This window comes from Vicia villosa, linkage group LG4 (genome assembly GCF_029867415.1).
Source record: "Vicia villosa cultivar HV-30 ecotype Madison, WI linkage group LG4, Vvil1.0, whole genome shotgun sequence".
Taxonomy (NCBI): domain Eukaryota; kingdom Viridiplantae; phylum Streptophyta; class Magnoliopsida; order Fabales; family Fabaceae; genus Vicia; species Vicia villosa.
The window spans coordinates 173,350,871-173,364,303 of NC_081183.1; the positions used below are offsets into that span (position 1 = coordinate 173,350,871).

Genomic DNA, 13,433 nt, shown 5'->3' on the forward strand with positions numbered 1-13,433 from the left:
AGTGCCCGTTAGAGTGTGTTTTATGTGATAATGTAGAGGAAGATGCCTGACACATCTTCTTTGAGTGTGATACTAACATTAATTGCTGGAGGATAGCAGGTTTGTACGATATTATTATATCCCGTCTTCACTCTTGTCATGATGTTAAATCTATTATTCTGGATATTTGTACCAATGAGGATAGCCGGACTGCAGGGCGTTTTGCTGTTATGTTAGATGTGTTGTGGAATAATAGAAATAATGCTATCTGGAATAATGAAAGTGAAGAGGTATATACGCTTGGTTTACAAGCTCTTTATAGATGGCAGGATTGGGTTAATGCGCAAGACTGGAAGCAAAATGGGGAAATGGATCAAGCCCTATCAGTTTGGACTCCACCAGATACATTGGTTGAAATGTAATGTAGACGCGGGATTTAGTAATAACCGTGGTACTACTAACAGGGGCTGGTGTGTGAGAAATAATCAAGGTAACTTTATCTTAGCAGGTTCGGCGTAGGATTCGAATTTTCTTTCTGTTGATGAGGCAGAAGCTGTGGCCCTTAAGGAGGCAATCCAGGAAGCTATTTTAAATCATTTGGATAAAGTCATTTTTGAAAGTGACTCCCTTCGGGTTATTCAGGCTATTCATTCTACCCATAGCGGAAACTCTGAATTTAGTTTGATTATTTTATCTATACAGAGATTGCTACAATGTTATTCAAACTTTGAGGTTAAGTTTATTAAGCGTCAAGCGAATATGGTTGCCCACGTGCTAGTAAAGGCGGCCAATTCTTGGTCTAGGCGTATAAGTTTTAATGTACCTCCTCCTTGTATTGAGCATATTTTAATTAATGAAATGTGTTAAGTTTGCTTTGATAAAAAAAAAAACTTATAGATTAATTGATATTCATTAAATGTGTAAAATATTGACGGTGCAAATACTTTAAATGTGACTAAAAAAAAATCAAATATTTATAAAATTTAACGGTTATAATTAGCTGAAACTATAAAAATTCTTTACACACAGTCGGTGCATATCAATAAAATTGGCTATCTAGTGCCATTATTGAATTTACAATTAATTAATACATTTCATCATTCTAAATATCGTAACACTAATAATTTTAACCTTATGCTGAACTTTGGGTATAAATATAGATATGGATAACCATACTCTTGCACTCATCTCAAGCAAACATATATAAGTTTCTCTTCCTCAAAAAACAAAGAAACCAAAAGAGGAAGTGAGATTAATATTCATAAGATGAGTGAGTTAACATGTTGTGAGAAACTTAATGCATGGCTAAGAAAGTCAAAGGATTATTTGCTTATAATAAGTTTGCAATTTGGTTCTGCTGGCATGTATGTTCTCACCATGGATGCACTTAACAAGGGAATGAGTCATTATATTTTTGTGGTTTATCGTAATATTATTGCTACTGTTGCTCTTGCTCCATTTGCATTCTTTCTCGAAAGGTAAAATTAATTTTATTTTCTTCTTTTTTATGATCAATATCAATTATTCAGTTTATTGTACAATAGTCTTTTATTTTTGGATAAATTTTATTATATATTATATCAATAATGATGATATTTCTTTTATTTGTGTATTTATTTATAATACTTTGATCAGGAAAATTAGGCCAAAGATGACAGTTCGAATATTTTCGGAAATTATGGCACTGGGTTTTGTTGAGTACGTAATTTTATTTTCTACTTAAGTAGATTGAATTTTTATTAGGTTGTAGATGATGATATATTATTTTTTATTCATGTATATTCAATGTTATTTATAGGATAATACTTGATCAATGTTTCACGTTTTTGGGGATGAAGCTAACATCATCATCTTTTGCATCTGCGGTTATGAATTCCGTACCATCCATCACCTTTGTACTTGCAATCTTATTTAGGTAAGATACTCATTTAAATTACACTATATATATATATATATATATATATATATATATATATATATATATATATATATATATATATATATATATATATATATATATTATTATTTTTATTAAATTATATAATAATATTTATTATTTTGTGTTTTTCAAGGATCCCACTCCACACTCACACATGCCATTAATTAGAGGACTTAGTTCATTTACCATAAAAGAATAATTTGAATTTAATTTTATAAAAAAATAAAAAATGTTTGAGGTATTAATTGGAGAGATTAATTAATGAATATGAGATATTTTTGTGTTTGAGCAGATTGGAGAGGATGAAACTTAGGGAGATAGGATGTCAAGCAAAAGTGATTGGCACCGTGGTGAGTCTTGGAGGTGCTTTTCTAATGGCACTATATAAAGGTCCTGTTCTTCATATTGCTGGTTCTTCAACAGTAAAACAGATGCACCAACCTGAAAATGTCAATGATCCAACTGGTTCACACTGGCTCCTTGGTGCTGTGTTCCTCCTCATCGGTTGTGCTGGCTTTGCCGGTTTCTACATTTTACAAGTAAGTCATATATACACAAGAATTTAGATACTCTATATAGTAGTGACATCTTTGATAAAAGGTGTGTCGGACGCGTGTTAGTGTCTGTCTGAGATCTATATGTTTGATATTTGGATAGTATTTATTTGCTTGGAGTTAAAGTTATCTAACTAAAACATATACTTATGAATTACAGACCATAACATTGAAAAAGTATCCGGCAGAAATGTCTCTTGCCACATGGATTTGTTTCATTGGTGCACTTCAAAGCAGTGTAGTAACTTTTTTCATGGAGCGTCGTAGCCTTGAAGCTTGGGCTTTGGGCCTGGACTCTAGACTATTTGCTTCCTTATACGCGGTTAGTACAAAGGCCCAATAAACCCATTTAATATCAAAGGCTCAACCCAATTTACATCGTCAAACAAATAAATATAAATTTAGTTTTTAACATAATATTTTCTTCCAATATTTTTCACAGGGGATAGTAACTTCAGCAATTCAATTTTACGTACAAGGTTCTGTAATTAAATCTATGGGACCTGTTTTTGTGACTGCTTTTAATCCTCTTCGTATGATCATAGTCATAGCTTTAGCTTGTATCTTCATCTCAGAAAAACTGCACCTCGGAAGGTACATTATAGTAACCTATTAGCGCGTTTCTAACACTCTTCTTAATTTAACACACAATAAATAACCAATTATATTATTTATTTTATCTACATCGCAGCATTGTTGGAGGAGTGGTGGTGGTTACTGGATTATATCTTGTTGTATGGGGAAAATCAAAGGAACAAAAGAGTATCATGTTAGAGAAAGAGTCCCTGCAAAAAATCTCCCAACAAGGACAACAAAAATTATCGATTACTGTCTCCAAAATTGATGACAATGTTAATACTAATAAAGCTCAATTGGTCACAGTTGTAGATCCAACAAGTAAATAGAGACAATCATTACAGTAAAATTAAGTGGTCACATTGTTGGAGTGTTTGTGACACTGGCTTACGAACATCGTCTATTTCAGAACTTGGATGATTTTGTTTTTGTTTTTGAGTTTTAGTTCTGCATTTAACAAAATATGAAAGGGGTGTCTTCCTTTTGTGTTTCTTTGTTGCATTGTTGACTTTAACAAATTATATAAATAAAAAGAGATAGTCATATGTCTCAAATTACTTGATGATACTACGATTTATCTTCTAATTACTAATACACTCTCTTGATATGAAACACTTCTATTTAATTATTAAGGTTAAATAAATTTTTGGTCTCTATAAATTATCAAATTTTGTTTTTGATCCCTATAAATAAAAGTGGCATGTTTTGGTCCCTACAAAATTAGTATGCACGTAGTTTTAGTCTCTGCTATTAAACTAATGTGTATTTTTGAATGATTATTTTGCAGACATGTTTAGAACGTTATAAAAAGTTTCTTGAAAAAAGAAACTCAAAATTTGATTTCTAATTCGAGATTTTCATTACTTTTATCATTATCTTTTAAAATCTAAAAAATTAATTTTCAATTCTTCTCATTTTTAAAAATTCTAAATTTTGGTAAATAAATATTTTAGAGTATTCTAAATATGTTTGAACAAAATTATTCAAAAATTTAAAAGTTAAAGGATAATTAAACAATTTTCAAAATTTTAGAAAATAACAGAGACTAAAAGTGCATGCATAAATTTTTTCTAGTTTTATCAAAACACCGTGAAAATGCATAAGGTAATGCAAAGAGGGAGTTAAAGAGAGTAGTGGAATGAAGGAAGAGAATATTGCTTATTGATTAAGTAAGTAAGTGAATCATACACAAGTTGTTACTATAAATACATGAAATAACAAACTATACAATCAGCATGTAACTGAATTTCTAAACTAGATTCACTAAGTTTGAATTCCTATACAACACGCTACCTTAATTCAAACTTTTAACAAGTGTTACACATCAGAAGCTACTTTAGACGCTGCCGGTTCAGAAGCTATCAAAGCTTCAAGGGCTACTTTAGACGTTGTCGATTCAGAAGCTATCAAAGCTTCATGTGCTACTTTAGATGTTATCGGTTCATAAGTTATCAAAGATTCAGAAACTAGTGGAAAAGAAGATGTTTCAAACTCTGAATCCTTCAGAAGCTAATAATTCATAGGCTATCTAGGCTTCAGAGGCTAGTGGTCCAGAGGTTGTTCCATCCTCTGAATCAAATACCATCATTCCCATTTATGTCTTCAACTTAGAGAATTGTTCTCTTTTTATAGCTTTAGTCATGATATCAGCAATTTGGTCATTGGTAGGACAATATCTCATTGCCAACTTTCCTTTGTTCACTTGCTCCCTTATGTAATGAAACGTTGTTTCAATATGCTTGAAATTTCAATGAGAAACATGATTGGTTGCTACGTTCATTCCAGATTTGTTGTCAACAAGAAGCTTGATTGGTACTTAAATGTTTACTCTAAGTTCAGTCAGTACAACTTCAATCCAAGCAGCTTGACAACCAGCTGAACAACTAGAAATATATTCTGCCTCACAGCTAGACAGAGCCACAACATGTTACTTCTTGAAGATCCAAGAGATTGGAGCTCTTTGAAACTTGAAGACATAACATGTTGTACTTCTCATGTCTAGTCTTCCACCACAACAGTCTGAATTAGAAAATCCTATCACATCTTTCTTACTTCCCTTTCTTCCATATGAAAAGAATACACCATGTCTCAAGGTTATCTTGATGTATCTTAGTATTCTTTTTCCAGCAAGCAAATGAGACTTCCTTGGATCATGCATGAATCTGCTCAATACTCCTACAACAAAATTGATATTTTTTCGACTATTATACAGGAACCTCAATGATCCAATCATCTGCTTGTACAAGGTGGAATCTACATTTTCTTCATCATCATATTCTTCCACCTTCTAACCTAACTCAATAGGAGTCACAACAGCATTGCACTATAACATGTTGAATCTTTTCAGCAAGTCAATATCATGCTTTTCTTGATGCAAGATCATTCCATCCTCTTTGTATAAAAACTTCATACCAAGGAAGTAGGATAAGTTACCTAGGCCTGCCATCTCAAATTTTGACTTCATTGTACTCTTGAGCTCTTCAATTTGCTCTTGATATTCTCCATTTATCAAGAGATTGTCCACATTCAAACATACTAGCAGTAGTATTTCACCTTGATTGTATTTTGCATACACACCATACTCAGCATTAATGATGATATATGATGATCATTTAACCTCTTTGTAGGTATAGGTGATAATTTTGTAGTGGTTTTATTAGTCTTACAATTTATCAAAACTCTCATATCCAATAATTCCCAAAGAAGGATTTACGACAATGTTTTATCGTTTCGTCGAAATGGGGGAATTTTTATCAACAATACTTGGAATTTAAAGCGATACACTTTTTGAGGTTGAACAATCGGAAACCTCTAATTAACCCTCTAAATAAGGGGCTTAATAATTTTTAAATCATTTAAAATCATTATTACCGATAATTTGTTTGAGTTTTAAGCCTTTTGGATAAAAGGGTGCAAATTAGATAAAAAGGGATTGTCAAAAATAGTTTTCCAAAGCTAAATCTCAACCTAAGACCTAAAAGACCAATGAGAATGAAAGCAAGGCAAATAGTCGATATATTAGTAACATCACCAAATTAGTAACATGATCAAATGACACAAAAGTATCAAATTTAGTAATATGACACATCTAATAACACTTTATCACATATATGTATAACAAAATTCACTATTGGATTGAAAGCTATTATGATATAGATCATGTTTATAAAATTTAACATCAATCGAAAGTCATTTGGTATGTCAACGAGATGCATAAAAACTAGCGTCTTACAAAGTAAATATATCTTAACCTTTAGATCAATAATTATAAAGGGGTGAGATTTGGTGTCAAGACAGTTTGGTGTCAATTTTCAGTAGGGATGGCAAGCACACCCAAACCCGCGGGCCCCACCCGCACCCGAACCCGAGTCAACGGATGAAAACCCGAGTTGACTGGGTTTGGGTGCCACCCAATATTTCGGGTGCGGGTTTGGGTAATGTGAAACTCGCACCTGAAACCCAAAATACACCTGCTTATATATATATATATATATATATATATATATATATATATATATATATATATATAATGTATTTTATTGCGGGTTCGGGTGAAAAAACTCGAACCGAACTGATGGGCGTGGGTGTTATTTTGTCACCCGAACAACATTTGGGTTTGGGTTCGGGTGACGAATTCGGGTGCGGGTGCGGGTAGTGTGAAACCCGCACCCGACCCGTTGCAATCCCTATTTTTTAGATTCGGATACAAACCAATTCATATATCTTTTATCGATTTAAACATCGAATTCTTCCAAAGCCGAACCACACCGGTCTGGAAGCACCCCTAACTCCCATGATATGTTAATTAACCACCTAAATTGATACAATGTTTGTTGAATTAGTTGAGTTATTGAATTGTGGTGGTGATATTTATAACCAAGGTTGGTTGGTTGGTTATGCCTCATATATGTGCATTTTTTAAGTATCTAAAAAATGTATTCATGTATACAATGTTTTGTTATAATCAATTTACTAATATTTATTTTATTCATCAATTTATTTTTTATTAAAGGTAATAATACGATAAATTCAATTAGCTCAACATACATTCATGTACGTCTGCACCACACATGGTCATAAATCGTAATGGTGCACGTGAAGTAGGGTAAGGTTTATACGGAGGTGGCAAAGCGGGCGGAAAAGAAAAAGAGCGGGGTGGGTATATCCGCAGATTGAAATGGGCATACGTACGGGTTTGTCCGTCTATTTTTTTATTTTTTATTTTTTATTTTTTTAATAAATTTTTTTACATTTTAATTAGAAATTTTATAGTTTTTAGAACAATTTTTTATAAAATATTTTTTAATAAATTTTACTTAAAAATATTGCATATATTCACAAATAAACGTATAAGATAAAATTATTAAGAATTAGAATTAGTAGAATTAACTTAAAAAATAGCGGATTTTAATAGAGCGGCGGGTTTTGACGGACGGCGGGCTTTTGCAGGGCGGGCTATGGCTGGCGGCAGGTTTTGGTGGGTTGGGCTATGACGGACGGCGGATCTAAAATATCAACCCAACCCGTTATTTTTTGACGGATGCGTGGGCCGACCCGGCGAGCCACGGCCCGTTTTACCACCCTTAGTTTATATTTCAAAATTTAAGGTGAATTTTAAAAGCAGCATATATATTATTTTGCACAATCAGCATTAATGATTCTTGCAATAAATCCTTATGTGAATCTCGTATACTTCGTTGATTCAATGTGGGGTGATGTGGATAATCGTTCGAAAATGAACAATATGTTTATCTGTTAATATAGACACACTTTTAATTTAAGTTTATTGCTCAACGGCTAATAGGGTTGTGAAAATGGCAAAGACAAATAATATCACGTGGAGACGAATATTTGATAAATTTTAATAATATTAAAAATTTACGGATTTGTTTAAAATAATTAAAAATATTTCACAAATTAATCATTAAGCAAAGACCTGGTTACTAAAATAAATCTCTGTGTGTTTGTTGCTATTCACAATTGTATGCATGTTATTCAATTCTAACTTTATTGTATCTTATTATTTGTAGTATTTTCCTGGATATACATACATGCACAACTTAATTTATTAATTCCAACTCTATGTGTGTTACCGAGATATTAAATAGTGCTACTTTCAAGAGTCCTCGTGAAGACAAAAAAAAATTGTTTTGCACATCTGATGTCATAGTCGGTCCGGGTAGTATTTAATTCCGTCTTCACATTACTCATGTTTGAGGGATATAAATATTTGATCTCTTAATCGGTCTCAAAAAAGAATTTCATACGCAGATTATACTTGAAGTTATACATATCTGTTCTCTTAGTCGGTTTTAAGAAAACATTTTGTCTTTACGTGAGTTATGCTTGAGAGACGGTGTAAATATCCGATCTTTTAATCAATTTTAGGAAAGAGTTTCGTGTGCCGCTCATGCTTAAAGGTTTGTGTACTTATCCAATCTCTTAATCATTATTATTTGGAAAGTATTTTCACTATATCAAAATATAGATTTTTTTAATGAGTTCCCATGAGCCAAGAAATATTAGACTTGGACTTGCCAATGATAGAATGAATTTGTTTGGTACTCTTATTACTAACCATATTTTATGGCATGTTATACTCATAATTTATAACCTATCTTTGTGGTTGTGCATTAAGCATAAATATATAATACTATCTATGATGATTTTGAGCCCATGACAACTAGGAAATAACATAGATGTTTATATAAGTTCATTTAATTTATAATTAATAGTTTTGTGAGATGAAGGCATTGGTGTTGATGTTGCATATTCTGGTGAAATTTTAAAGATGCATGCCATGTTTTTTGCACAATAAATGACTTTCCTACGTATGATAATTTGTCTAGGTACAATATTAAGGGACGTGAACTGTATCATAGATGTTAACCGGATAATTCTACCACCAACTAAAGAATGGAAAAAAGACTATTTATCTTGGGGGTCAAAATTTTCTAAGACTCAATCATTCATATTGTAGATTGCGGAAGGCTTTTAAGGGACAACATGAATTTGATATTGCTCAAAAACCTGTAACTAGGGAGGTAATTTATGAACGAAAAAACACATTAATGCTACCTATGAAAAGAACCAAAAAAATCTTGCAGAAAAAATATATAGGAAAAGAGGTCGGTGTTCTTTGATCTTCCATATTGGTCAAGCTCCGATGTAAGACATTATCTTGATGTGATGCATGAGGAGAAAAATGTGTGTGATAATGTACTTGGAACATTTATGAACATTCAAAGCGAGACAAAAGATGGTAATAATTCTCATCTAGATATGATAGAGATGGATATACGAAAGAGTTAGCCTCAAAATAAATAGGTAAAATAATATATTTTCCCCCAGCATGTCGCACTCTATCTAAAAAAGAGAACAAAATTTGCAAGTGTTTGTAAGGTGTCTAAGTTTATAAGACACTCTGAACTTATTTTATTTTGACCTTGTAACCATTTAAATAAATAGTACAAAATATGTTCCATTTAAGTTTTTTGAAATATATAAAGTTTTTTTTGGCCTTGTAGCAATTTAAATATATGGTACAAAATGTGTGCCATTTAGGTTTTATTTTAATAATATATAGGTTATTATCAAAATTATGTAATAATTAAAAACGTATATTTTAAAAATACAAGACCTTTCACAACAACCACGCTAGAGAACTGATGTGAAAAGTTATCCCCTACCCCTTTATCCTCTCAATTGCAAGCTTGTCCTAGGTGAAAATTGACACATAACACCTCAGTTACAAGTCTACCTGATGTGAATAATGATACATATTGTTGGAACAAAATCGTTCATATCCCCCCCCGGTTTTGATGATCCCAAATTACTTAAAGAATAATTAGGTATACTAACATTTTTTTAAGTGTGAGGATCATAAGCTTAAAATTAACTTGAGTCTGACCTTGTTAAATAACTTATAAAGAGAGACTAAAGTGTTAGATAGAGAAGAATTAGTATCTGGTGACTCACAATCGATATCTTTTGTTCTGGTGACTGCTCATATTCCAATGATCTGGATTAAATGTTCTCAGCCTCTGGTCCGTACTTTGTCTCTAAAGCATTACCATCTTGTCAAAGCCAGATTTTGGGAGAAAGTCAACTAGAGTTTCTGCAGTGCCAGACTCATAAAAAGTTGACATGACATCCTAATTCTTTTCCAACTCTTTGGTAGATACCTGGTATAAAGAAAGACGCAATGGACAAAGTCTTTACAAAAAAATGAAGAACTTAACAAGATCAACTTCCAACGTCTCTCTTTTAGAACTGCTCCTCAATAAAGACACTTGTGCAAGTCATCTTCCAACGACTCTTTTGTTTCCTCTATATAAGGAGCTAAATATTTGAAGAAAGATAACAAGAACTATAACTAGGAACTAATAACAAAAACAACACGTCATAAAACATTAAGCTTTCATATGTTGTATTGCACATAGTCTTGATATTTCTTATCTTTGTATATCTTAGAAATATCAAGTGTTAAAGTCTTTGATTGTGTTGTATTCTTTGTGCATCTCTGATTGTATATCAAGTGCATCTTGTTGTTTATTCATCTAAATCGTTTATTTAGAAGTTTAGTGAAAGTCTCTTGCTAGGTTGCTTGAGCCAAGGAAGTCTCTTGCTAGGATGTTTAAGCAAAGAAAATATCTTGCTAGGTTGCTTGAATAGAATTCGCTTTATAGGTTGATTGAGCAAAGCAAGTCTCTGGTTGGTTTACTTGAGCAGAATGTAATCAAATTTTTATTATAGTGAAAAATCTCTTGTTAGACTAGGGGACTAGACTACTCTCAATTTGTGGGAGGAATTAGGATAACTCTATGTGTGTTGTTACTTATTACTTCTGTACTTTATATTATTTCGCTACTATTAACTTTGAAATCAGATTCTAAACTTGTTTAGTTTCTGAAAATGTTTTTATGAAGCAAAACTAATTCACTATACACAATTCAACACCTCTTCTTGTGTATTTTTCTCACCTTCACATATCACCTTGGTTATATTCATGTTCAATGTAAAAAGCCCTAAACATTCATTCAGTTAACTTATTTATCGAGGTGATAAACTATTTTCCACCTCGGCTAGTCATACAATGTAAAATGTGTTTTACTTATCATAATTACCTAAGTTACCTTGCATAGCCAACCGATGTGATAAGCTTTCCCCCAACCAATGTGATAAGTGTTTTATGCTGTAATGTTCATAACTATGCGACTTAAGCTTGAGGGACTTTGTAAATATCTAATTTCTTAGTTTGTCTCAAGAAAGAATTTTGATTGCAACTCACGCTTAAGGGTCTTTATATATATTCGACCTTTTAATCAATCTAAGGAGAACATTTCACTCTTACACGGCTCATGTTTAAGAGAATGTGTAAATATATGATCTCTTAGTTAGTCTCAAGAAAGTCTTTTGCACAACTTATACTTGAGATTTTTTGTACATATTTGATCTCTTAATTGGCGTTAGAAAAATCTTTCTCCCATACGCAACTCATGCTTGAGGAACTGTGTTAATATGTGATCTCTTAGTCGGCCTCAGGAAATCATTTCACTCATACATGACTCATGCTTGAGGATTTGTATACATGTCTTGTCTATTTTTGTTGGGTATTTGATGACCCAGGGAGAAGAACATACCTAAAGAGTTGGTTGAGCTATAGGGCAGAGCCAAAAGAGCCTGCTCAAAAGTATAGCTTGCCCAACATTTTGAGGTCGTGTTAATTCAGTTGTAAACAAGTCGATCTTTCTGACTGAAAACTAACATGAACAGAATATTTGAATTAAGATATGCGCATAACACATTTATGACTAATTGATAACATTATATCCTAGAACTTGGAAATGAATTTGGATTCCAACTATTATTAAGAGATCACATTAATCATACATAATCACCTTAATGGTTCTTGATGGGCTTTAATTGCATAATGAGTTTGAGCTACTATATAATGAGATGATCACCAATAGAATGGTGATGGAAAATTCGCACATCATTGGTAAAGTTACACGTGCGTAATTTCCTAGTACACTTTTGAAGGTGAAATCTAGTGTAGTGTATTGTGAATGATGTAAGAGATTATCAAAATATTATATTGAAATTCGTATTTCTGTATACTATATATAACACATGTTATGGAATTTAAATTCAATGAAATTGTGTGGCCTAGTGGTATTGAATGTTGTTGTGTTGTTGGAGGTCAAAGGTTTGATACATATGCATGGTTCAAATACATGATTTTTGAAATCAGCGCACCTGTTGGGAATAAATCTCATTAGTTATGTGCAAATTTCATTTTTTAAAGATGTTTCTCTTTACTAAGTAGCATAAGTCTCTCTATAAATAGAAACATTTGGGAAGCCGAAAGGACCCGAAAATAAATTATACACAACCATTTATCTACCATTTTAATTATTCTAAATTATCATTCACTTTGTTAATGCATGCGTGAAGTGTAGGAAACAATTTTTTGAAACATATTATCAAAAGATAAGCTTAGTGTGTTTAGGCAATTCATATTAAGGTATTTAAAGTATCTTGAAGGGAATTCATCGTTAATCCTAATTGCATCTTATATATAATAATTAGTGAGAGCGAATTGATTGTAAAAATTAGTGTAAATTCACACACTTCGAGTTTTCTAATAGGATCTTATTAACATCTTTATTTTAGTAGTGCTATATTTTTCCAACAATCCCAAGTGTCCAACAAATAATTTTGTTTATTTACTTACTCTAATTATTTTTTTTTAAATCTATGAATTGATTTGAACAATCTTCCTGCAAAGAAATTGTTCTTTATCATCTTTAGAATTAGGCTATCGCAAATTAATTTTGGGTTGAGCAAGACAAATACTTGCTATTTAACATGTCTTTCTCAGAAAAAATAAGTTATTGGATCTCTTTGTTAGATAAAGTTTGTAGTTCGAATGAATCCAAACTTAAATCATGAATGTAATCATTTTTTGTAATAGTATTTGAAATACTCTTAAAATTTGTTTGAGTCAAGGTACATGAATACACAGGATAATTTAACTTATATTCATTGTTGCTTAAAATCGATGAAAACTCTAATGTAAAAAGAATTTAATTTGAATTTTTTTCTGAATTGATTTGTTTATAGGATAAATGGTGTTGTTTTATAAGATTGTGTTCATTAATGAAACACATCAATTCGGCAACATTTGACATTAACATTTTTTGTTGAGTTAATGAATAGAGGAATATTATTTTTACACTCAATCTAACACTTACACTGTATAATACAAATTCTTTTAAATGTTTAATTAGGAATATTATTTTTACACTCAATCTAACACTTACACTGTATTATAATAATACAAATTCTTTTAAATGTTTAATTATTATTTTTTATTTGTTCTG

General features: G+C 31.7%; 1 protein-coding gene across 1 annotated transcript; it reads left to right on the forward strand.

The window, feature by feature from the left end:
- The first annotated feature begins 1,170 nt into the window (after positions 1-1,170).
- On the forward strand, positions 1,171-3,610 carry LOC131595983 (WAT1-related protein At4g08290-like). Its single transcript, XM_058868523.1, has 7 exons — positions 1,171-1,457; positions 1,615-1,677; positions 1,778-1,894; positions 2,211-2,457; positions 2,633-2,794; positions 2,915-3,066; positions 3,164-3,610. The coding sequence occupies exons 1-7, from the start codon at positions 1,246-1,248 to the stop codon at positions 3,375-3,377; spliced, it is 1,167 nt and encodes a 388-aa protein (XP_058724506.1). The 5' UTR covers positions 1,171-1,245; the 3' UTR covers positions 3,378-3,610.
- Positions 3,611-13,433: the final 9,823 nt, after the last annotated feature.